We start from the raw sequence: 25,502 nt of genomic DNA on the forward strand, positions 1-25,502 counted from the left end.
TTGCATTTTTTACTCTTACGTATATATACAATATATGTACATATAGGTATATCATATATACTTACACATTTATTCGTACTTAAAAAACGTTACAAATATTCTATGCGCGCGTTCAACACGTCTCAAATAAAAAAGAATAGTGTGTGATTCTTTGGATCAATTTTCTCACACTATTTAATTAATTAGATGATGAATTACAAATAATTAGATTAATTTATATATATTTAATCCAATAAATATATTGTAAATATGAAAATATTAATTACAATATATTATAAATTGGGTTATTTCGGGTTATCCACACTTGTTTGAGATTGATCGTTTGCATGTATCGATACAAAATCTAACCTTCCACGTATGCACATCATAGCGTATAATTTACTGGGCTGCATATTCTAAAACATTACCCGAGTGTTCCCGAGTATAATTTTATCCTTGTTTAACATTCGATGAACAATAAGGATAAAATGCTACTCGAGAGCACTCGGGTAATGTTTTCGAATGCAGCCCTGCGTGTGCCCATGGGCATAATATGTCACGTGGTCTCGTGCAGTTGAATGCAGTCTATTAGCGCTATTGCATCATTCTATCTTTATCGCTTCATCAGGTGTAAAACAAGGATAAAAGAAGCAAATAGCACTAATAGCGTCTTCCCGAACGCACCTAATAAATTAATATTTAGCATCTCTATCGAATTTCTATCAAAAAACGAGACAGGTCATTTTTTTGTTTTCTAAGAGAATTCAATCACTCTCTCTAACCGAATTTCACTAATATTTAAACGTCAGAAACGCACGTGGTCCGAGTTAGCACAGGTCCGACAGATTTCTTTCTATAGACGGCATAATTGCCAAAATATATTTCATGAAAAGAAAATTAATCTACAAAAATCAAATAATATTATGAGCATTGCACAAAAAAATATACACGAAGAATGTATTTTGAGAATCAGAAAGATTAAAAAAATGCGACAAAGTTTTTTCCCTCCGGATGAAATTCCAACGTGCACTTCTAAGGTCAACGCGCATCCTTTGCTAAACGAATTATTGACGTGATACAGACGGGTGTACATCTGAGCCTCAATAAAGCGCAAGTTTAATCGTAAATCAGTTATGCGAAAGATCTTAGATCTTATACTTGTCAATAAAGTTATAAAATCCGCAAATAATGCGAAAATTTGCGCAGTCCCTCGTGATCGAATATAAATGGATCGCGTCGCTTCGCTAATGATCGGATGAACATTTTCTAAAAAACGCAACAAAATATTTGCTCCACGAAATAAGCTCGCACAAATCGCATCTGACAAAACTGAAATTTAACAATTATATGTAAAATCATAAAGCTATAAATTAGTTTTTGTTTTTAACAAGAGTTGAGACACGTAGCGATAAAATTGAATAAATTTCCAACACGATAAAGATAAGTTTAATAATTTTCTTCTACGGTTTTCGTTTCTTTTTTAAAAAATAAAGATGTTAAAAAAATCAAAATAAAGTAATATGTAACAAAAGTTTCTCTTGGTGTAAATTTTTAAAAGGAGAAAGATGATGAATCAACATTCTCTGAATACATATAGAAACCATTCAATTTTTTCCCGACGCGTTGTGTAAAATATGACGGCTCCGTATAATCGTTAATTACCGCTAACAAACCGTCGTAAGCAAATTCCTCGAAACGTTCGCTACAAAAGAAAACGAAAACAATTTTGGGACAAGAACGGAAGCGTTCGTTTGATCGTCATCGTCTTCGTTTCTAAGCCGAAAAGATGTACGTACTCCACTAAGATAAATTATAATTATTCTTGATATCAGCATTCGCGGCACCCTAAAGTCCCAATGGATAAAAACTAAATACTTAGTAGCATCCGAGTTTTCGAGCAACGTGAACACAGTTACACGTTTGCCCGTCTCTGTGAAAAAAAAAAACGCGACGATCACCTTTTTTCTTTCTTTTCAAGTACTCTGTATACTTGTAAACTATAAATGTATAAAAACGATTAGGTACTCGCCGCGATGGAAAGAAAGTAACACAATACAATTTCTTTATGATTCTCGAAATCAAATCTGTTTGGATTTCTAAGCACAAGGAAAAACATCTCTTTTGCTTATGTATTATTCGACAAAGCAATGATACTCTTCATGGAGTGCAGTAACGGCTGTCGCATACTAACAATGGAAACGAAGACGAGGGCGAAAACGGATAAAAGATTGAAAAGCGCACTCGGAAGGGAAATGAAAGCACTGCGAGTTTCCTCTTCTCGACGGTCCTTCGACTTTATTCGCGAGGCAACGATACTTTACGCAAATATCCAGTATTCTGTATACAATCATAATTAGCTAATCATCCGTCGACGAAACATATCGCTCGCGTTAAAACAGCCGCTTCGGCGTAAACTGCACACGTTATGCAGTTATAGATAATTAACAAACTGAATAAAAATCTTAATTCTTAATATCATTATGTTATAATAATTAAGATTTTTATTCAGTTTGTTATCTATACTGTTCATCAGCTGCGTTACCCTCTACTCTGATGCTAAGAGACTGAGTGTAATAAATCAATACTATATAAATTTAATATTTATTGCATTTGTGTTATAGAAGTTATTGTTTTACCCCATCAAGAATGGATCGATAGATCCTTTGAAATAGTTTTACATCATTCATTTACATTACAAGAAAAAAATTATTTGAGGTGCAAGAGATGCAGTAAATTGCCAAGTCTAATAAGTACCCGCGTCGCATCAATATATACTATGTATACTAATTCACATTCTCAATTGTGCTACTGTTATTATTTGTCATCAGACAATTATAAACATACACATAATAATTAGATAGATATTATATATATATATACGCATGTGTGCACAAGAATATATGTAATTTATAAAAAGCGGGTGCTTATCAGCCTTGATACGTTACTGCCTTCTGCTACGCGGACGGCCAGAAAGCATTTTCAGGTTCAGGCCGTATTGCTAAAGAATCCAAGACGCGGCAACGCCGCGCGGCGTTGCCGCGTCTATAGCATATGTCTCTCTACCGTGCGTCCGTGTGAGCAATTTAGTGGTGTGTGTACGTGTACGGACATACACCACTTCATAGAACCTGAAATTAGTTGGTAACACTGAAACCGGAGTTTCGTGTTGTCACCACGCGAGGTCTCCAATATCAGTTCGGCCTTTGCTTTTAGTTGACAGAGTTGACATTACCGACGTCGAGGAAGTTCGGCCTTAGCTTTAGCATCCCCTTAAATAGGAAAATATTCCACCCTGAGTTCACTATTCTCTCACCCGAGCGCTTTCGTAGCTCGTGCTATCCCCTCCAACCAAACGCACAGAGCGAATACGACCGTGCTCTCTACCGTGCGTCCGTGTGAGCAATTCAGTGGTGTGTGTACGTGTACAAACATACACCACTTCAAAGAACCTGAAATTAGTTGGTAACACTGAAACCAGAGTTTCGCGTTGTCACCACGCGAGGTCTCCAATATCAGTTCGGCCAGAGAGAAACCTGAGAGAGGCCATCCCGGCATTTTTCGTCAATTTTTCTGTGTCACATTTTCCGACGCGCACCCTGATAAAGTGCGTATCAACTACGTCGTTTCGCTCGGTAACCGCACATGGTTTGCGTCCGTGCTAATGGTTCGTGTCCGAACTAGCCAGTTAGTGGGGATATGCTGCGGCCTCGCTCGGCCACGCTCGGCCGCGCTCGGCCGGCCCGGCGCCTCGGCAAGCTTCGAGCGAGGAGAGGACAGACATACGATTTACTAGAGTCCCTTTATAAGAGTCTGGACAGACTGGTCCTTATTTTCATTGGACGTGCAACACCATGGCGGAACCAATCACGAGCGGTAAAATAACGAGCCTTAAGGTGAAATTTCATGGGCAGTAAAAAGCAGCAGCAGATCGTACTGATTGGCTATAAAATAGAGAAGTTCTAGGAACTCGAGAAATTCTCTATTTTATAGCCAATCAGTACGATCTGCTGCTGCTTTTTACTGCCCATGAAATTTCACCTTTAGGGTTGATTTATAATAGCCGTAACCGTTGATTTAAGCCGTAATCTTTAAAAAATTGACTAATCACAGTCCAATGTGAGAAGAATAATCGACTGTGATTGGTCAATTTCTTAAAGATTACGGCTTAAATCAACGGTTACGGCTATTATAAACCAACCCTTAGGAGCCTCTCTCGGTGCGTATTATGGAACTTTTCGAAATGGATTCCGATCGGAATTGTTATTTCCTACATTTCTATTGTATTTTTAGAAAAAACTGTCATGCATTTATCTATATATACATCTCGTAATTTTCTCTATCAATAAATTGTTGTATACTATTATAATTTATTTTATTGAAATATTTTTTTTAGGTATTTTAAAGTTTTGGTTATCTTATCTCTATCAAGTCAAAATAAAAATATAGACAAACTCACATTTTCTCACAGCCTCTGTAGAATTCTCTCACGATATCACAACAATACAACGATTACGTGTAGTCATCGACGCCATAGTATTTTTCTTCCATCTAGGGCGTCTAGAATAGAGTCCCTATATACGTGACATTCACGCCATGTTGTTGCACTCCCAAAGTCTGTCCAGACTCTTATAAAGGGACTCTACGATTTACGATTTACTGTCTCCGTCTATGACTGCTAGCTGCCTTGGCACGCGCCGGCTATGCGACGTCGCCACGATGCCACGCATTTCGGATATCGCGTACGGTGTCTCGCCGAGTGCCGAATCTCGAGTTGTTAAATATATATATATATATATATATATATATATATATATATATATATATAATTTATTAACATAAAAATTAAAATTTGTTAACGTAATACTATTTTTGTTAAGTAAGGAAGGAAAGGATTTTTAGAAGTCAGAGGAACAGCTACGCATAAATAAAATATATCACCTATATGTATATTAATATTGTTATTTTATTTCAAAGTAAATTAAAAGAAGTACGATATAAAAGTATGATATAAAAGTTATATATTATTTCTCATAGTAATGAATTTGGATTCCGGTGATTTTTTTATCTTCTCCAGCTGCGCCTCTGCCTCTTCCTCTACCTCCACCTCGTCCTCTGCCACTGCCTCTGCCTCTGCCTCTGCCTCTGCCTCTGCCTCTCCCTCGCATCGCGTTGTATACCGCCCGCACCAACGAGCTTAACGTTTCAGGCTGTAACAAAAAATAAATATTTTAAGTAAAATGACATTTTCGTGTATATATATATACGTAAATAAATTTCATTATTAACACTTTGTCGAACGCTGTCACGTATGCGTCACATGTGATATGTGCGATTGCAAAGTGTTAATAATCATTATCAATAATGATAAGAAATTATCCCATTATTTCAACACTTACGTTTAATACGATCGGCTGAGTCGCCGTCGGAGCCGTTGCTGTGGTCGACATCGTCGCCGTGGCTATGGGCGCCGTTACGACCGCCGGGGTCGTCGTTGACGTCGTGGCTCTAGAGGCCGTCGCGGCCGCCGTCGGCATCGTGATCGTGAGGGCCGTCACGGGCCTCGGGGTCGTCGTTGCTGTCGTTGGCATCGTGATCGTGACGGCCCCCACGGCCACGATGCCGACGACGGCCGCGACGGCTCCTACGGCCACGATGCCGACGACAGCAACGACGACCCCGAGGCCCGTGACGGCCCTCACGATCACGATGCCGACGGCGGCCGCGACGGCCTCTAGAGCCACGACGTCAACGACGACCCCGGCGGTCGTAACGGCGCCCATAGCCACGGCGACGATGTCGACCACAGCAACGGCTCCGACGGCGACTCAGCCGATCGTATTAAACGTAAGTGTTGAAATAATGGGATAATTTCTTATCATTATTGATAATGATTATTAACACTTTGCAATCGCACATATCACATGTGACGCATACGTGACAGCGTTCGACAAAGTGTTAATAATGAAATTTATTTACGTATATATATATACACGAAAATGTCATTTTACTTAAAATATTTATTTTTTGTTACAGCCTGAAACGTTAAGCTCGTTGGTGCGGGCGGTATACAACGCGATGCGAGGGAGAGGCAGAGGCAGAGGCAGAGGCAGAGGCAGAGGCAGTGGCAGAGGACGAGGTGGAGGTAGAGGAAGAGGCAGAGGCGCAGCTGGAGAAGATAAAAAAATCACCGGAATCCAAATTCATTACTATGAGAAATAATATATAACTTTTGTATTGCTTCCTCATAGAGGAAGCTTTGTGATGGTGAAAAAATTTTTTTTCGAGATTTTGATGGAAATAGGTTTAGAATGTTCTAAAATGTCGAAAAATCGTATTAGTAAAAAATGTCCGGAAGTATGTATGTATGTGTGTGTGTGTGTGTGTGTGTACGGATTTTTTGTACACGCATCTACTTCTACAATTTTTTAGATACCGGGTTGAAATTTGGCACACAAATAGAGTATCATAGAAAGTATGTCCTCCTCAAATTTTATTAAAATCCATAAAACGGTATAGATTTTATGCAGATTTTCATTTTTTTGAAAAATGTGTTTTACGCTGCATCTTTCTCAATATTTGAGATAGCGATCTATTTTTAACTCTATTATATTTTTGAGTTTTTTCTACCCCTATTTCATATATAATTCATTAAAATTTGATTGATTAGATCTCGTGTTACACTACATTTGAAATTTCGGAGAATTATACATACAGTTTCTAATTTATATAATAATTGAAATCGAGTTAAAATGTTCATATTTGATAGCTTCGGTTTTATCTCGAAAAATCGTATTAGTAAAAAATGTCCGGAAGTATGTATGTATGTGTGTGTGTGTGTGTGTGTGTGTACGGATTTTTTGTACACGCATCTACTTCTACAATTTTTTAGATACCGGGTTGAAATTTTGCACACAAATAGAGTATCATAGAAAGTATGTCCTCCTCAAATTTTTTAAAATCCATAAAACGGTATAGATTTTATGCAGATTTTCATTTTTTTGAAAAATGTGTTTTACGCTGCAGCTTTCTCAATATTTGAGATAGCGATCTATTTTTAACTCTATTATATTTTTGAGTTTTTTCTACCCCTATTTCATATATAATTCATTAAAATTTGATTGATTAGATCTCGTGTTACACACATTTGAAATTTCGGAGAATTTGTACATATATAGAAGTTTTAAAAAACAGGATCTGATCAACCAAATCTGAATCAATTATATATAAAATAGAGAGGTAGAAAAGACTGAAGAAAATAATAGAATTAGAAAAGTTGTCAATATTTTATATATAAAATATAACAAAATTAAGATAAATTTTCTAACATTATTCTTTAACAAGCGGTTAAGACCTCACGTATAGTCTCTAAGGGTTAAAGTTGATTTGCTTATCACAATCTTTAATCTCTATTTAATTAAAAAAAAATACTTTAAAAAAAAAATTATAAAAATTATTTAAAAAAAAATTATATAAAATATAAACGTTTATTATTTTAAATCACATTTAACGCTTTTATTATTTTCAAAGATTACATTTTAAATATAACATTAAATTAAAATTGAAATACAATATTAAATAATATAATAACAAAAACAAATAATAAATTTCAATTCTGAAAAATGTAAACAGGGCCTGTAGTAACGGGTCCTGAACGCCCCCTATTAAATCTTCTCAATCCTCCTATCCATCTTCCTCTATATCCTCTTCCTCGCCATTCTCCTTCTCTCCAGTTTCCTCTTCTCCATCCGCCTCTTCTCCATTCACCTTCTCTCCATCCTCCTCTTCCTTTCCATTCTGTACCTCTCCAACTCCCTCTGCCTCTCAATAAGCGTGCTCTTGATGAGTAATATCTATTCCAAAAATATAAAGAGTAAAATAATGAAAAGAGGGAAGAAGAAGATTGGAAATTCAAGGAAAAATGAAAAAAAGGAAACGGTTATGGACAGGGATTATAATTGAATTTATAACCTTTTGTAGTTATACGTTATAAATTAATGTTACATACCTCCTATTCCTTTCCTTTAGATTTTTTCCTCCTCTTCTTTTTCTTTGATTATTATTTTCCTTATCGTCTTCTTCTTCTTCTAAAATTAATTCTTTTTCAATTTCTCTCTTTCCATTCTCTTCTTCTTCTCTTCTCTGCTTTGGTTCGGTTTCTCTTTTCCGTTCTCGTTCCATTTCTCTTTCTTTTTCTTGCTCTTTCCGATTTTTTTCAAGTCTCCTAAGTATTAGAGAATTGACATAATGTTCTAAGATTGTTTCTTTAATAGTGACAATCTAAAAATAAAGGAAAAGAGTACAAACCTTTCTTTATTTATTTCCTTGTTTATTTCTTTTTCCCTCGTCTTTTTTGGTTCTTCTTTCTTCTTCTTCTTATTTATTTTCTGCAATTCCATTATATTCTCCTCTTTATCGTTTTGAATCGACATATTTGTTCTACGAATTTGATCTGTGAAACAAGCATCTATTGATTGTCAATTTAAAAAAAAGACTAAATAAGTTGCTTGTTTCACAGATTATATTTGCTTTTCAAATACGGGTACTTATAAAAAAACGTAATATATATATTTTGATATACATATATATATATTTCTCACGATACCTAACAAATGGATGACATGGCTGATCTCATGAATGTAAGGGAGGAATATAGAAAAAGTAAGTGAAAATTAATTACTTAGAATTTTGTAACCTTCTTGCGTGAGCGCGTGTTGGTTTCCTTATATTTTCTACGCGCGAGTTGAGTCCCGGTTTATCGATGAGTTATTCCTTTAATGTCTAAAAATTTTTATGTATGTATAATTTAATAAAGTAATTTTATTTTTAAAATAGTAATGGAAGACGGAATGGACGAATTACTTTTAAATGCGTTACTAGTTTACGAGAGAGAGCAAGCCGAGAATGCCCGAAACGCTGATCAAAATGTTGAAAAAAGGTAGAAAAAGCAAACAGGGTAAAAATCATTTTCCCAGATAGCATGTATGTTGCATAAGATATCTTAAAGATATGTTAAAGATATCTTAAGATATCTTCTTTATCTTAAAAATATCTTTATGACGTCTTATGCAACATGCATGCTATCTGGGTTATTTAAGTAGATTTATATCCCTGAAGAAAAACTTTAATTTTTAGAAAATAATCTGATTTAGATATAACATTGTTTTATTAGAGATTGAAATAACAACAAATATATTTCTGTGTAGAGAGAATGTCGAAGAAATTGAAGAAAAAGAGGCAATAAAGCGAAAGCATAAGAAAACTAAAGAGATGGATCAAGAAAATGAAGAAGAAGAGGCAAGAGAGCGAAAGCATAAGAAAACTAAAGAGATGGATCAAGAAAATCAAGAAGAAGACAATTAAATATTATAAATCTAGTGATTTTCTCGAATCTTACCGTTCTTCAACATTCTCTCTACACAGAAATATATTTGTTGTTATTTTAATCTCTAATAAAACAATGTTATATCAGGCAGCGTTTCGGGCATTCTCGGCTTGCTCTCTCTCGTAAACTAGTACCGCATTTACCAGTAATTCGTCTATACCGTCTTCCATTACTATTTTAGAAAAAAATTTACTTTATTAAATTATACATACATATAAATTTTTAGACATTAAAGAAATAACTCATCGATAACTCGGTATTCAAGTCGCGCGTAGAAAATATAAGGAAATTCTAAGTAATTAATTTTCACTTACTTTTTCTATATTCCTCCCCTACGTTCATGCGATCAGCCATGTCGTCCATTTGTTAGGTATCGTGAGAAATATATATATATGTATATCAAAATATATATATTACGTTTTTTTATAAGTACCCGTATTCGAAAAGCAAATATAATCTGTGAAACAAGCAACTTATTTAGTCTTTTTTTTAAATTGACAATCAATAGATGCTTGTTTCACAGATCAAATTCGTATAACAAATATGTCGATTCAAAACGATAAAAAGGAGAATATAATGGAATTGCAGAAAATAAATAAGAAGAAGAAAAAAGAAGAACCAAAAAAGACGAGGGAAAAAGAAATAAACAAGGAAATAAATAAGGAAAGGTTTGTACTCTTTTCCTTTATTTTTAGATTGTCACTATTAAAGAAACAATCTTAGAACATTATGTCAATTCTCAAATACTTAGGAGACTGGAAAAAAATCAGAAAGAGCAAGAAAAAGAAAGAGAAATGGAACGAGAACGGAAAAGAGAAACCGACCCAAAGCAGAGAAGAGAAGAAGAAGAGAATGGAGAGAAAGAAATTGAAAAAGAATTAATTTTAGAAGAAGAAGAAGACGATACGAGGTATGTAAGATTAATTTATAACGTATAATTACAAAAGGTTATAAATTAAAATATAATCTCCGTCCATAACCGTTTCCTTTTTTTAATTTTTCATTGAATTTTACGTCTTCTTCCCTCTTTTCATTATTTTACTATTTATATTTTTGGAATAGATATTACTCATCAAGAGCGCATTTATTGAGAGGCAGAGGGAGTTGGAGAGGTACAGCGCACTTATTGAGAGGCAGAGGGAGTTGGAGAGGTACAGAATGGAAAGGAAGAGGAGGATGGAGAGAAGGTGAATGGAGAAGAGGCGGATGGAGAAGAGGAAACTGGAGAGAAGGAGAATGGCGAGGAAGAGGATATAGAGGAAGAGGATATAGAGGAAGATGGATGGGAGGATTGAGAAGATTCAATAGGGGGCGTTCAAGGCCCGTTACTGCAGGCCCTGTTTACATTTTTAATAATTGAAATTTATTATTTGTTTTTGTTATTATATTTAATATTGTATTTCAATTTTAATTTAGTGTTCAATTTTAATTTAGTGTTAATTTAAAATGTAATCTTTGAAAATAATAAATGCGTTAAATGTCATTTAAAATAATAAACGTTTATGTTTTATATATTTTCCTTTTTTTATATACTTTTTATTAAAGAACGATGTTAGAAAAAGAGGAAACGCAAAGAAACACACACGCACGTGCACACACACTCACACGACACGCACACACACACGCCCACGCAGACGCTCACACAAACGCACACGCAAACGCAAACGAACACGCACGCACGCCCGCGCGAACACACACACAAACACATACACACACACACACACACACGAATGAATTCAACGTTCTACAATTTTGGTTAGATTCATCCATGTACTTTTGTCCTGAAAAAAGATCATATCAATATCAATCGAATATAAATGTATCGAATTGCGGGATCCGTTATAACGCGAAACTAATTAACCAACTCGCTTATGTTTAACGCAGCTTGCTTCGCGTATTATCTTCTATTCGAGGTTATTTAATTTGCACCGAAAAAGAAGATTCCCATTAGGCGTAAAGTATTTTAGAGAGAGAAAGAGATAAATAAAGAATTGGGAGGAGAGTGAGAGAGTGAGTGAAAAAGAAGGTATAAATATTAAATAATTATTAATAATTAATTCTTATGATTATTTACATCATTCTCGGTTGTGTTTCTAAAAAAGAGTGGAAGAGATAAAATTAATTGTTTGGATAAAGAGCAAGAAGTAGAGAAAGAGAAAGATAAAAAAAATAAGGTATTTTTACATATAAAAATAAATAATATTTAATAAATTTTGTTAGATAAATATATTATAGTATGTTAATCCTTCAGTTTAGCTATCCCAGCTAAGAAATCGATGAAATTAGGATATATCGACGTGTTTTTGAACGCAACGAAAGTTAGTAACCTCCAAGGCCTATTCTTCAAAGGTATTCAAAATAAAGATTTTGAATAAATATTTTGTAAATTATAATTAATTATTTCGCGTAGATAGTTCGTTTTTAAATCTGATTACCCCTATTACCGCTCGAGGCTCAAGCGGCTGAGCCGCCGATCGAACACGTTACGCGTGATCTCAGGAGCGTGTGCTATAAGCATGATCGAACTCACACGAATAATATTCAGGACGTTATGAGGCTCGGTATCTCGATTTTTTATATCGCAAAAGGTATTGAAATTTATACCACGTATAAAAAATCGAGTACGTCGAGAGAACGTCCTTAAATAATTAGTTATGGCTATATTCGGATATTTACTCTCAGCAATTTTCAGTACTGAAAATTTGTAGTATACAACTGCTTTGCAGTTGCTGTAAAATTCGTGAATTTGATTAGTGATTAGTGTATACTTTTAGAGCTCCGATAAAAATTAAAAGCATACATCAATCAAATTCCTAAATTTTACAACAATTGCAAAACAGTTTCCTCTGCTGAACGCAGCCAGTGACTAACAAAGCTACAAGCGGATTATCTCGCGAGCGCAATAAAACAGTTTTTACTTTTTCGATCGACATATTGAGATTTGATATTTAATATGAATATATAATAATAATATAAAATAATATTGCAAAATAATAACTATTTTTGATTGAAATATATTTTTAAAATGTCTTTTTGTCTTTATTAAAAGACATCATTAGAAAGATAACAAAAAATCTTAGACGTCAATGATATGATTCAAGATTTGTAGCGTTGCGTTTTTATAAAATTTTAAAAAAAGGTAAAAAAAAAGGCGCCAAGTATACGCGCAGTACGTTAGCTCAAAGAAAGTGGTTATCTAAAAAAAACCGGTGAGGTATCTTTGTACCTAAAAATTGTCTCAAAAAAACCGATGAGGTATCTTTGTACCTAAAAAAAACTGATGCGGTATGTTTTTATGTAAATTCAAAAATCCAACCTAAGTGATAGCTTTATTTCTTCTTCACAAAATTATATTACCTAACTTAACTCAAGTTGCATGTATCATGTATTCCAAAAAAAGATGTGAAATCTTTAAATTAAATTGCGCCAATTGCAAAGAGAATATGTATATCGCTTTGAAAGATAATTGTTGTGCAACTACTTTAAAAAAATAAAATTCAATTAGTATCTTTGTGTTTCTATTCAAGGGTCTTCCTATTCCAATTCAAATGGTAATAGCTTCTTCATTCTCTAACAAATTTTTAATATTACGAAGAATCTTTTTTCAAAGAATTAATTAAATACTTTTATTTTGTATTGTTACTTCTTTAATTCTTTGAAAAATGATTCTTGCACATTGCTTCCTCATAGTTATTAAGTGTGCAAGTTGAAACTTGCACATTGCTTCCTCATAGTTATTAAGTGTGCAAGTTGAAACTTGGACATTGCTTCCTTAGAGTTATTAAGTGTGCAAGTTGAAACTTGGACATTGCTTCCTTAGAGTTATTAAGTGTGCAAGTTGAAACTTGGACATTGCTTCCTTAGAGTTATTAAGTGTGCAAGTTGAAACTTGGACATTGCTTCCTTAGAGTTATTAAGTGTGCAAGTTGAAACTTGGACATTGCTTCCTTAGAGTTATTAAGTGTGCAAGTTGAAACTTGGACATTGCTTCCTTAGAGTTATTAAGTGTGCAAGTTGAAACTTGCACATTGCTTTCTTAGAGTTCTTAAGTGTGCGAGTAGAAATCTGCATATTGGTTCAGTTTTTAAGTGGGCAAGTATATTGCTTCGAGGAAGCTTTGTGATGGTAAAAAAATTTTTTATGTAAATTCAAAAATCCAACCTAAGTGATAGCTTTATTTCTTCTTCACAAAATTATATTACCTAACTTAACTCAAGTTGCATGTATCATGTATTCCAAAAAAAGATGTGAAATCTTTAAATTAAATTGCGCCAATTGCAAAGAGAATATGTATATCGCTTTGAAAGATAATTGTTGTGCAACTACTTTAAAAAAATAAAATTCAATTAGTATCTTTGTGTTTCTATTCAAGGGTCTTCCTATTCCAATTCAAATGGTAATAGCTTCTTCATTCTCTAACAAATTTTTAATATTACGAAGAATCTTTTTTCAAAGAATTAATTAAATACTTTTATTTTGTATTGTTACTTCTTTAATTCTTTGAAAAATGATTCTTGCACATTGCTTCCTCATAGTTATTAAGTGTGCAAGTTGAAACTTGCACATTGCTTCCTCATAGTTATTAAGTGTGCAAGTTGAAACTTGGACATTGCTTCCTTAGAGTTATTAAGTGTGCAAGTTGAAACTTGGACATTGCTTCCTTAGAGTTATTAAGTGTGCAAGTTGAAACTTGGACATTGCTTCCTTAGAGTTATTAAGTGTGCAAGTTGAAACTTGGACATTGCTTCCTTAGAGTTATTAAGTGTGCAAGTTGAAACTTGGACATTGCTTCCTTAGAGTTATTAAGTGTGCAAGTTGAAACTTGCACATTGCTTTCTTAGAGTTCTTAAGTGTGCGAGTAGAAATCTGCATATTGGTTCAGTTTTTAAGTGGGCAAGTATATTGCTTCCTCATAGAGGAAGCTTTGTAATGGTGAAAAAATTTTTTTTGAGATTTTGATGGAAATAGGTTTAGAATGTTCTAAAATGTCGAAAAATCATACTAGTAAAAAATGTCCGGAAGTATGTATGTATGTGTGTGTGTGTGTACGGATTTTTGTACACACATCTACTTCTACAATTTTTTAGATACCAGTTTGAATTTTTGCACACAAATAGAGTATCATAGAAAGTATGTCCTCCTCAAATTTTATTGAAATCGGTCTACCGGTATAGATTTTATGCAGATTTTCCTTTTTTTGAAAAATGTGTTTTACGCTGCCGCTTTCTCAATATTTGAGATAGCGATTTATTTTTAATTTTATTATATTTTCCAGTCTTTTCTACCCCTATTTCATATATAATTGGTTAAAATTTGATTGATCAGATCTCGTATTACACACATTTGAAATTTCGAAGAATTCGTACATACATAGAAGCTTTATAAAACTTGATCTGATCAATCAAATTTTAACCAATTATATATGAAATAGGGGTAGAAAAGACTGGAAAATATAATAAAATTAAAAATAAATCGCTATCTCAAATATTGAGAAAGCGGCAGCGTAAAACACATTTTTCAAAAAATTTGCTAACAAAGCTTCCTCTATGAGGAAGCCAAAACAAATAAATACCGATAATTATACCTCGAATAAAATAAAAACTTGCACACTTAGGAACTATGAGGAAGCAATGTGCAAGTTTCTACTTGCACAATTAAAAACTACGAGGAAACAATGTGCAAGTTTCTACTTGTCATACTTTTATATCGTACTTCTTTTAATTTACTTTGAAATAAAATAACAATATTAATATACATATAGGTGATATATTTTATTTATGCGTAGCTGTTCCTCTGACTTCTAAAAATCCTTTCCTTCCTTACTTAACAAAAATAGTATTACGTTAACAAATTTTAATTTTTATGTTAATAAATTATATATATATATATATATATATATATATATATATATATATATATATATATATATTTAACAACTCGAGATTCGGCACTCGGCGAGACACCGTACGCGATATCCGAAATGCGTGGCATCGTGGCGACGTCGCATAGCCGGCGCGTGCCAAGGCAGCTAGCAGTCATAGACGGAGACAGTAAATCGTAAATCGTATGTCTGTCCTCTCCTCGCTCGAAGCTTGCCGAGGCGCCGGGCCGGCCGAGCGCGGCCGAGCGTGGCCGAGCGAGGCCGCAGCATATCCCCACTAACTGGCTAGTTCGGACACGAACCATTAGCACGGACGCAAACCATGTGCGGTTACCGAGCGAAACGACGTAGTTGATACGCACTTTATCAGGGTGCGCGTCGGAAAATGTGACACAGAAAAATTGACGAAAAATGCCGGGATGGCCTCTCTCAGGTTTCTCTCTGGTTCGGCCTTTGCTTTAGTTGACAGAGTTGACATTACCGACCTTACCGACGTCGAAGAAGTTCGGCCTTACATGATATTTCCTATATCTATGGTAGTACTAAATGCACTGAGTATTTTTTTAGTAAATTTAAATACTCTCGATTATCATTGCAATTACGTAATGATAAACATGTGCTAATAATAGGAATCATGTTGATGCATGAAAATGTAAGTATAAAATTACTGTTAGCTGAAAATGTGGGAAGATAAATGTCTTCTAGCTCGTTTGTAGGTTATAACTAGTCATGACTAGGTTAGGATATTTTTCGCATATATATACTTTATTTTACATTTAGGTCGATTTTTAGGTCGATGGAAGGAAATATTAAGATTAAACTTAATCATGTTACTTATTATTCATCCATTAAGAAGCTGTCGGCATATGTCATGCAGTTTTGTGCCGAAATTTTCTGTCCTTATGGTTCGTAGCATCCAGAAAATTTGCCAATTATTCTGTAAATTCCTAAGGAAAAAAAAACTTTAATTCCAGTGTTCTGGCTTCTCAAGGCAAAAGTCAACAAAGACTGGGTGCATAGAAAAACCGACACAAACCTTCAAAGACGGTTATAACCAAGTTGGAGCAACAACAGTTCCTTTTGCCAAGAAAGATGGTGTATGTAAAATTGAGAAAGATCCACATAAAATAGAAAAGTCAGAATGGGCACCTATAATAGTTGATTATTCCAAGCTTCACAAGCACTATCTCAAATTGTCAAAGATTAAATTGACATGTATGTATTATATCAATTGTATAAGTTGGATTTGCATCAATTTAAAATATAGTTGATTATAATTAAAAAAAAAATAGATTTCTTAATTAAAATGCTTGATTAGAATATTTGATACTTTACAAACTGATCCATAAATACTTGAATATTTGATTTATTAACCAGATTGTAATTATTTTCTTATTGCAGCTCTAGTCGTAGTAACAACTATGGCTGGATATGCATTAGCTCCCGCACCGTTTGACTTTCACACATTTGTAATGTGTTCTTTAGGCACAGGCTTAGTTTCTGCCACTGCAAATACAATTAATCAATTTTTTGAAGTCCCTTTTGATGCGCAAATGTCACGGACAAAAAATCGGGTATTGGTACGTGGTCATTTGACGTGAGTTCTTTTATTAAATCTCTTTATTTCGATATATATATATAATCAGATTTATGTAACTTAATATTAATAACAATTGAATATACATATGTATCTCTCTCATCAGGCCTATTCATGCAGTAACTTTTGCGGCAGTAACTGGCATTATTGGATTATCCATACTCTATCATGAAGTAAATGGTATCACGGCAGCGCTAGGTGCTACCAATCTTGTTTTATATACGCTCATATATACTCCCATGAAACGCATCAGTATTGTCAACACATGGATTGGCTCTGTTGGTGAGTATATATTAGTTGCTTTCCATTTACATCAAAACTCAGATAATTCTCACTTGTGACGTCATAACTCAGTTGAATGCACTTTTTGCATGCTGGCAAGTGAGATTCAACTGAGTTTTTATCCACAATCGAGACCATGTGCTTTAATGAATCTAATAGACACATTAAAAGCGAGGCTATGAACCTGTATTATTATGCGATAGCTTTGTCACCAAAATAAGCAGGTAAATACAAAATGACATATCTTACCTGAGTATAAAGTACTCACATAACTGAGTGACTCGGATCACTTGAGTGTAAATGGAAAACAACTATTTTCATGTGTATCGTGATAACCTGTGATTATAACCTGTTATTTCCTTTACAGTAGGAGCTATCCCTCCCCTAATGGGTTGGGCAGGTTGCACAGGTAGCATATTGACACTAGGTGCTTGGATCTTGCCTGGTATTTTATATGCATGGCAATTTCCACACTTTAATGCTCTTTCGTGGAACCTAAGACCGGATTATTCACGTGCCGGCTATCGAATGATGGCTGTTACAAATCCAGATTTATGTCGTAGAACGACTATGAGATACACAGCGGTTCTAATGACTCTGTGTTACTTAGCTCCTGTATTGGATGTAACCCATTGGTGGTTTGCACTGGCTTCGACGCCAATCAATGCGTCTTTCCTGTATCTAGGTAAAATATGCATGTATATATTGAAAAAATTTATATAAAATTTCTGTGTATTTTACGTACATAGTATATTTTAAAGTTAAAACCAAATTTGTACAGTGCGTTAAAAGTTAAAGATAATTTATCTAGTTAATTGTGTTCAGAAATGTTTTTTTAAAGTTGTAAAAGAAATTAACGATTAATCAAAACCATCATTATTGCTTTTATAACTCCTTGGATAAATTACTGCTTGAAACACGACTTGGTTACACAATTTAATATGCTGTATAAATTTGATCTGAATCTATTTGAATATCTCGCATTATATGTTTACGCTCGCGATTTTTTTTCTGTATTAAATATACATTTCCAATTTTTTTTAGCTTGGAAATTTAGTAAGCACTCGGATAGTGCTAATTCTAGAAGATTATTTCGATTTTCGTTACTTCATCTACCTCTATTGATGATGCTGATATTCTCAAGTAAAAAGTACTGGGCCAGCACGGAAAAACAGGGAGATAAAATCGAATCTCCTCACAGCGAATCAGCAAAGAAGAATGATTTACTGACCATTTTCACTGCAACACCTATCGCTACAGCAGCTTCCTCTGTGTAGAGGTAGTTTTTATTCCGTTGAGCATGTCAGTGATAGTACAAATTCAATATCGTTATAAATTTCAGGTCTTAGTGAGATTTTTACATTGCCTCATTAGCTTTTCAAAAAAATACGTTATTGTAAAATAAACTGTAGATATAATCAATACTGGACTTGTTTTCTGGTATTAATTTAATCAATAAACGAAAGTGACATCAGGACTCAAGAAAAATTCAAACCAGAAACAAAAAGTAAAATATACATATTTATATACATCTAGTTTTATTTAAAATATTTTAATACATAGCGTCATATCATATTTTTAACTTCCTTACGCTTTGCCTCGAATTCTTTCGCCATCTGTCTTCTAGTTTTGGTTAGATTTCTGTGACCAGCACAGTCTAAATTTTCTATATAACACTTGTTCCTACAGCATTGTCGACACAATTTATATTCACATTTAAAACCCTACAATTTAAAATAACGCATTAAAACCTTCTCTTTCAAGTGTTTCGTTATCTTAAACATTGGTCATTTTTGGAAATATTTTTTAAAAAGCAAGACAATAAAAATTTATATTACGAAAGTATTTCAACTAACCAGAGGATTCGGACAGGCATGACATCGATCTGAACTTCTTTTAGGAATCGAAGTTGCTCTATTCGGTCTACGCGCTATCCGCTTAAGCTTTTTCGAACGTTTTCGCGATATTTCGTTTCCTTCCTCATCTCTGAATTCACGTTTCTGAGGTGCACCTTTCTGAAAATTATCATTATTTTCAGAGAAATTTCCTCAGCAATAATGTAACAGAAAGAAAACAGTATACGTAATTAATCATGTTTGTTTGACTCGTTTACCTGTAATTTTTGTGTATATTCTTGTGGTGGCTCTCGTACGTAAGGTTGACACAACCACGGTGGTAACTCCAAATTATAATCTAAAAATATCAAAAGATATTTAATGTGGGCGTAACAAATGGGAATAATATTCTGTATTCTCATCAAATTATTACCTGTTCTCCCCGTTTGCCATATTAAATGTCCTTCATGATACGGTAAATAACGATCCCTCAAAGCATACGTGACACCTTTAAAGGCTTCCATAGTGGAGTTGGTGGCCAGACTTTCCCTTTCTTCTTGATTTTCTGCTAAACAAAGTCTACTCTCTAGTTAAAAGCATGCTGTATGCACGTTTGGGAATTACGCTTTGCTATTTGTAACTCGATATGATCAAAAGATCAATACATACACGTGATGGAAGAGTTTAAACAAGTGACCGCGGATGTACGAAGCTGGTACTGGATATTGCTCTACAAGTTCCAGGTATTCCAGAGCAGGCTCCCAACAGGCGGGATAACGAGACTCGAATATGTATGGATTGTAAAGATTCCCTTCCGCCGACATTACACCCTGCACTTGGATCTCCTCAATGCACCGCTGTAAGTCTTGCATATATTGTATGTTGCCATTGGCGATCACAGGAATTTTCACGGCATCCCTGATTAAACATAAAATGGTGTATCAATTACTAAGAATAAGAGGTACAAAATATAAAGAGAGATTTGATCTGTAATCTCTTCTCATGATTATACAATGAATGTTTCGAGTAAAATGAAAAATAGGTACGAATAATCACCTTACGGCTTTAATGTGCTTCCAAGACGCTAATCCAGTCAATGGACCTTTTTGCTCTCTCGTACGTCCATGGACAGTGAGTAAGCTAGCACCTGCGTTCTCTAGCATACAAGCATATTCTACAGTACGACTGATTTCTGGGAACACCCGTAGTTTACAAGTGACAGGTATGTGTAATCCATTCTTTAAAGTCGACACTGCACATATACAAGATTTATTACATCATATTGTTATCACAGTCTAAAGCTTTTGACGTATAAGTAAAATACATGCGTACCGATTTTCTTTAACAAATTCCAGTCATCCTGCAAGAAAGCTCCGTAATGTCCACGCTTTGCAATTGCCTGAGGACAACCGATATTGATGTCGATTGCATCGCAGTACGGTTCAGCCAAGCGTGCAGCTTCCAATAATATATCCGGATCATTGCCACAAAACTGGAAAACGAATTACTATTGCACAAAAGTTAAACGTGTTAAACGTTCTTCTCTTTGTTCTGTTCCCCATTTAAAATATTTACTTGTAAGGAACAGTTCGTGAAAGATTATTTAAAATATCTATTAAATCTTCAATTGAGCACGTTATTTCAATCACACGGTTGCTCGGTCGTATACTTGAAGTTTTGAGGAACTCTAAGTACGTCCTTTACACTTTTAAATTTTGTTCTTTTGTTAAATGTTCCTTTGTAGCCCCGGGAAACTCCATATGTGCCTAGTTGAGAACTAATCTAACAGTCTACAAAATTGCAGTCCGGTGGTTGTAGCAAGCAGACCTGTACAATCAGTGGACGATCCTCGCTGGTACTAGCAAGAGCCTCTCGCCTGTACTTGGGATCCCGACGGAACACGGAGGAGTGCAGCATTGGCGTGTAACAGAGTTGTGCGCCGTGTCGCCTGCTGAGCAGTCTCCATGCCAATTCGCTCGCGTCCACCATCGGCGCGACTATGTAGCGCGGTGAACCCAAATCTTCCCAAACGTTAGTCCTCCTCTTCGATGCAGCATCCTCCTTGTCAGGTGACTCCGTAGTCTCGGACATTATCTGTGCGCATGAAGGTCGCATGAGTGTGATGCTATTCACTTGCGATTATGCAAGGTCTTATGGCGCTCGCAAGCTAAGTTATTCATTTAGCTCTTTTCCCAGAGTGTAAAGAAATCTGCGAGGAAACTTGTCGCATGCCACGGTGCAATAATGTATTATTCACTTCAGTAAACATTACAATCCAGTAAAGTGACACCAATTGCGCCATATCCATAAACTGGCGTCGCACAACTTGAAACCATTGCTATATAATCGCGTCGCGCAACTCGGTACCAGGATTGGCCGATCGTTAAAGTGACCAATTTTCATAAAGCCGAACTTTTGTCTTTACGTTAAACGTAGTTGACATTTTTTACAAATAATCCGTTTCTTTCTTGTTCGCTAGATAAAGCATTTATTATTGATACATATTGCCAATTATAGGACGTTCTGAGATGTTTTCATTATGTAAAATTATAAAAATTTTAGACAAATTTTGGATCGATGTTCAACGAAAATTTAATCATTTGTTTAAATTTTTAAGTGATGACATCGTATATATGAGTCTGTCTACAAGAAGAAATCTTTTATTTCAAGCACATTGTGTTGCATTCAAATTAAAAACATTTACTTTTACATATTTATTACAAGTTTTATCAGTAAAATTATTATTATTTTTTAAGCAGACTCCTATCGAGTGCATCCGACATGAGAGAGTTCTACCCAATTCGATTTTGGGCTTTATATTCCTAAAAAAAAACAGCATCTCATGCGGTGCTGATAACGTTACTCGTGTAATGGTGGGAAGGAGAAGATGGAGTTCGATCGCGACGGCGATCTCGGCGTAGCCGGTTTCGAAAACTCCGACTCCGGTATGGGAGACAGTTGAGCGGTTTGCGTGACGACATGCGAGCCGACCTTGAAGCGCGGTCTCTTCTTCGAGAAGCTCGCCGCGCTTCGTCGCGTGCGGAGGTGGACTTGGTTTCGCTTAGGTATCGTGGGGGACGGCATCTGTCCTAGGACGGAAATGTCAGCGGTACTCGAGGATACTTTTCTAATTTTGCGAGCGGTGCGCGAGAGATCTAGAGCGGGTAGCCTCGACGGTGGACGTGGGTAATTCGGTGGCGTTGTCAGTTCCGCCGTCATCGCCTCGATAGCCCGATTCTGATCCTCGGTCAATCCATCAGGCACGACGTCCGGAGGGCTGCCCGTCTGCGGAATTATCTTGTTGCCGCAATGACGAGCGATCGTCGACGACGAGGTCGTTAACCGCTGTCTCGAACCTTTCCTCAGGCGAGCCTGAAGAAAAGTCTGTATTCTCCTCATCGTTCCGCAGGAGCGTTTCGTGGGCTCAGCACGATGTTCACCGGTGCGACGCTTTCGCCCGCTTCCGTCGCGCCTACTGCCGTCGGGATGGTTCATGATAGAGAAGCAACAAGATACCGGCGAGGGCGTGGAGGACGACTTCGCATCCGGCGATTCTCCGTGGTTTCTCAACTCCACCGCGTCCGTCGTCTGCGAGGAGGAGACCTCGATGGAGGTCTCGGTGGTGCGCGAATCGTACGAGAAACAAAGACGAAAATTCCGGCTACCTTTCATCGAGGGTAACGTCTTCGAGACGGCATCTTTGCCGTTCGCCGTTGCACCGCTGTGTGTCGAGCAAACATACACGTCCGTCGTCGCCATCGTCATTCTCGTGCTCGTACCACTTTTGAGCAGAGGACCCTTGTTCTCGCAGAAGCGCGAATAGAGGCCTCGCGCGCCAGGTGCCATCCGGTCGACATCCTCTCCATCGGTGCAATAAGGCATGTCACATAGACCAGCGGTGGACGTAGCTCTAGAGTTGGCAGCAGCGCCGGCGACGCCTCGCTCCCGCTTACCGCGCACGTACTCATACGTGGTGAGGCCGAGGCAGGCGATGTAGCCGTGAAAGAAGCAGAGGTGAATGAGCAGGACCGCTGCGATCGCCGAGAGAACGCCGATGACGGTGACGAGGACGAGCGAGCTGGTGCCGGACACCGGCAACAACGGCGGCGTCGCTGTAGCGTTGTTCATACTCGTCTCGTTGCCGTTGTCACCGCTGCTGTCCCACGGTCCGTCGTAGACGAGCAGGTGTGTGTTAACGAGCACCAGCTCGCCCAAGGCGAGCGCGGTGACCGCGAGCGCGACGACGAGCGTCGATACCAGGCACACCAGGAATGCCGGATAGTTACGGCCGCCGATGCAATTGTTCAGCCACTTGCAGTGGTGGTCGAAGCGCGGCACGCACTTGTTGCAGATGGAGCAGTGCTTGGTGCGCCGACCACGCGTCATTATGTTGCAGAGATGACATCGGCCGTTCTCGATGACGTGCCGATGCTTCGCTCGGTCGAACTCCGGCACGACCGCGCGTGCCGGCCGGGCGCGTACCTCCGGATCAGCTGGGTCCAGCAGCAGCACCGTTAAGTGGGTCAGCACGTGCAGTAGGAACAACGTGGCAAACAGCAGAGAGAGGACGAAGCGCAGATCGGGCAGTAGCGGCGGCGTCGTCAGCAGCACGGTGAACGTGCCGACGAAGACGACGATCAGCAGCGCCCAGCCGACGATCTGCTGCGGATGCAGCGGCAGCTGCAGGCCGTGAACGCGTCGGAATTTTCGGTGCTCCGGTGGCACGTGCTGCGCGTCCCGTGAGGAACAGCACCGGACAATCGCACACTTCGCACAGCTCTCGTTTAGCATTCCCGGTCTCGCTCTTCCTTAGCGGTTTTTATTTCGGATACATGTTTCTAGCGCACCCTTGATATCGATCGATCGTTTAACGTCACATAGCTATCGTCCTCGCCCTCGTTTTCATTCTATGTCTCTTTACGATGTGTGTTCTCTTTTTCCCGAGTCTTGTTATCGCTGTGTTATGTTTCTTCAATATCCATTACTCAACGTATAATTTTTCCTATTAAATATTATTTAATTAACGACGAATATAATTGAAGAAAGTTTACGATTTCAATTAAAACTCGCTTATACTATATTTAAGGTAGAGATTAATATGCCAAAATTCTTTATGTATTATAGTATAAAAAGAAAATAATGTTTTTCAAATTCTACCCACTTTTGCGTTCCTTCGTTATTAACGGTAAACTAATATGACTTTAAATTGAGTTCAGCTTTTTTTCTTTTTTTTCCCTTTGTTATTTGTTTCATTTTTGTTTTACTTCGCGATCATCTTAAAAACATGATGGGCCTCTTATCATTGCTGCATTCTTTCTGAAAAGGCATTTCAATTCAGCCTCCCTCTCCCTTATCTCGTACAAATTTCCAGTTTATTCTTTCGCACCCACGTTCGCTCCTCGACAAACGTCAATAATCCTCGAGCGTCTCTAACTCGCATATAGATGACCGTGTAAAGTTTCCAAGTCCTTTCCGCTTCAGGAAATCACCGCAATTGGTTGCCATTAGACTACCGCGCAACAAAACGTTTTCCTTTGGATTAATGGCGCGATCCCATCGAGGTCTTTCCTCTTCTCGCGTTCCATCACGCAACCCGCTCGCAGGAACCAGGAACGATCTCGAACGGATCGCTCCTCGCGAACCGAGGGATCTCCCGCTGTCCAACCCCCACGACTCGGTACAACTGCCGTAACTGGCCGTAACTGGCGGGCCTGGCGGCAACGCCTAGGCAAATCGATAAGTCGCGGTTGCCGCGGAGACTCGGAGACCGGTCCCTCATCCCTCGCGGACTGGACTTGCTCTTCGCGAGGGAGGTGTCGCGCACGCAGGCAACGAAACGACACACGGGCACGCGCACGCATGCAACGAAACGACACACGGGCACGCGCATAACCTCATCGCGAATCGCGATCGCGCGAAATTCGCACGAGATAACGAGCGAAAATCGACGATTTATTCGCCGAATGCGACACGTTCGCCAATTTTGGAACATTATTTTTTGGTACGACACGGGACCTTATGCCGCGCTCATTTCATCAGACGCGATTCTTCGAACGTAATCGATTGATGGGAGCTACGGTCATGGGGGATTGTCATGGAGATTGCCGTGATTACTGCGTCAAATACAATTGTCAGAAACTGCCGCAACTGTTTTACGCGAAATTATAGTAAAACGCTTGTAATCTTGGCTAAACCAAATGTAACGCGCGCACATGCGAATAGAAACGAAATACTAACCTCACTTTGTGTAATTTGATGTTTTCAAGCGGCCGATAGAACGCACCCACGTGGATCCACCACCATCTCTCGAACTTCAAATCGGAATATATTACACGTCATTCTCTCTCTCTCATAATTTTTTTTCCTATATTTCATGCATTTGACTTATCATAAAAATACTGAAAAATACTAAACGTCGACGAAAGGAGAGACAGACAGACATCTGCCTATCGACAACTGTCGGTTCGATCATGGTGTAAAGAAAGTAAGGTGTGCTATTACGCAGGTTTTTGAACAGCCAATCAAATTTTGTTCCAGCGGCCGCCA

The 25,502-nt window shown here is 37.2% G+C and overlaps 4 protein-coding genes and 1 long non-coding RNA gene across 8 annotated transcripts; 3 read left to right on the plus strand and 2 right to left on the minus strand.

Moving 5' to 3' along the window:
- Positions 1-5,395: 5,395 nt before the first annotated feature.
- LOC143896940 (uncharacterized) lies at positions 5,396-6,654 on the plus strand. Its single transcript, XM_077405128.1, has 2 exons — positions 5,396-5,823; positions 6,013-6,654. The coding sequence occupies exons 1-2, from the start codon at positions 5,440-5,442 to the stop codon at positions 6,196-6,198; spliced, it is 570 nt and encodes a 189-aa protein (XP_077261254.1). The 5' UTR covers positions 5,396-5,439; the 3' UTR covers positions 6,199-6,654.
- A 1,089-nt stretch (positions 6,655-7,743) lies between these two features.
- On the minus strand, positions 7,744-8,422 carry LOC143896942 (uncharacterized). Its single transcript, XR_013256799.1, has 3 exons — positions 8,284-8,422; positions 7,985-8,200; positions 7,744-7,829 (listed from the first exon to the last, which is right to left on the minus strand). It is a non-coding gene; the product is annotated as an uncharacterized LOC143896942 (long non-coding RNA).
- Positions 8,423-8,494: 72 nt separating this feature from the next.
- LOC143896941 (uncharacterized) lies at positions 8,495-11,283 on the plus strand. The gene is made up of 5 exons (XM_077405129.1): positions 8,495-8,637; positions 8,812-8,914; positions 9,183-10,029; positions 10,113-10,271; positions 10,424-11,283. Exons 1-3 carry the CDS (start codon positions 8,589-8,591, stop codon positions 9,337-9,339), a joined length of 309 nt encoding a protein of 102 aa, XP_077261255.1. The 5' UTR covers positions 8,495-8,588; the 3' UTR covers positions 9,340-10,029; positions 10,113-10,271; positions 10,424-11,283.
- A 4,315-nt stretch (positions 11,284-15,598) lies between these two features.
- Positions 15,599-20,583, plus strand: Cox10 (Cytochrome c oxidase assembly factor 10). Of its 4 annotated transcripts, none has more exons than XM_077404972.1 (8): positions 15,599-15,894; positions 16,035-16,147; positions 16,217-16,457; positions 16,644-16,839; positions 16,946-17,121; positions 17,489-17,806; positions 18,166-18,400; positions 18,464-18,598. In XM_077404972.1, exons 2-7 carry the CDS (start codon positions 16,070-16,072, stop codon positions 18,396-18,398), a joined length of 1,242 nt encoding a protein of 413 aa, XP_077261098.1. In that variant the 5' UTR covers positions 15,599-15,894; positions 16,035-16,069; the 3' UTR covers positions 18,399-18,400; positions 18,464-18,598. The 4 variants fall into 4 exon arrangements, 3 of the variants coding, with proteins under 3 accessions (XP_077261098.1, XP_077261096.1, XP_077261097.1); XR_013256785.1 differs by adding an exon at positions 20,312-20,583 and having other exon boundaries at positions 15,704-15,894; positions 18,166-20,178; XM_077404970.1 differs by having other exon boundaries at positions 15,600-15,894; positions 16,023-16,147; positions 18,166-18,598.
- On the minus strand, positions 18,641-23,958 carry Dus1 (Dihydrouridine synthase 1). Its single transcript, XM_077405059.1, has 9 exons — positions 21,820-23,958; positions 20,784-21,096; positions 20,289-20,448; positions 20,013-20,208; positions 19,626-19,874; positions 19,390-19,535; positions 19,235-19,314; positions 18,978-19,136; positions 18,641-18,845 (listed from the first exon to the last, which is right to left on the minus strand). Exons 1-9 carry the CDS (start codon positions 23,745-23,747, stop codon positions 18,687-18,689), a joined length of 3,390 nt encoding a protein of 1,129 aa, XP_077261185.1. The 5' UTR covers positions 23,748-23,958; the 3' UTR covers positions 18,641-18,686.
- Between the last annotated feature and the right edge of the window lie 1,544 nt (positions 23,959-25,502).

The sequence above is a fragment of the Temnothorax americanus genome, unplaced genomic scaffold (genome assembly GCF_048541705.1).
Source record: "Temnothorax americanus isolate GAGA-0224 unplaced genomic scaffold, ASM4854170v1 Scaffold2, whole genome shotgun sequence".
In the NCBI taxonomy this organism is placed as follows: Eukaryota; Metazoa; Arthropoda; class Insecta; order Hymenoptera; family Formicidae; genus Temnothorax; species Temnothorax americanus.

Coding starts and splice junctions, on each gene's coding strand:
- LOC143896940 (XM_077405128.1), top strand. CDS start 5,440: ATGGGCGCCGTTACGACCGCCGGGGTCGTCGTTGACGTCGTGGCTCTA. Junction 5,824..6,012: donor CTCAGCCGATCGTATTAAAC/GTAAGTGTTGAA, acceptor TTTTTGTTACAG/CCTGAAACGTTAAGCTCGTT.
- LOC143896941 (XM_077405129.1), top strand. CDS start 8,589: ATGGATGACATGGCTGATCTCATGAATGTAAGGGAGGAATATAGAAAA. Junction 8,638..8,811: donor AAGGGAGGAATATAGAAAAA/GTAAGTGAAAAT, acceptor TTTTTAAAATAG/TAATGGAAGACGGAATGGAC. Junction 8,915..9,182: donor GATCAAAATGTTGAAAAAAG/GTAGAAAAAGCA, acceptor ATTTCTGTGTAG/AGAGAATGTCGAAGAAATTG.
- Cox10 (XM_077404972.1), top strand. CDS start 16,070: ATGTTACTTATTATTCATCCATTAAGAAGCTGTCGGCATATGTCATGC. Junction 16,148..16,216: donor CGAAATTTTCTGTCCTTATG/GTTCGTAGCATC, acceptor CTTTAATTCCAG/TGTTCTGGCTTCTCAAGGCA. Junction 17,807..18,165: donor TGCGTCTTTCCTGTATCTAG/GTAAAATATGCA, acceptor AATTTTTTTTAG/CTTGGAAATTTAGTAAGCAC.
- Dus1 (XM_077405059.1), bottom strand. CDS start 23,747: ATGCTAAACGAGAGCTGTGCGAAGTGTGCGATTGTCCGGTGCTGTTCC. Junction 19,536..19,625: donor TTTAAACTCTTCCATCACGT/GTATGTATTGAT, acceptor ACTAGAGAGTAG/ACTTTGTTTAGCAGAAAATC. Junction 18,846..18,977: donor ATGCCTGTCCGAATCCTCTG/GTTAGTTGAAAT, acceptor TTTAAATTGTAG/GGTTTTAAATGTGAATATAA.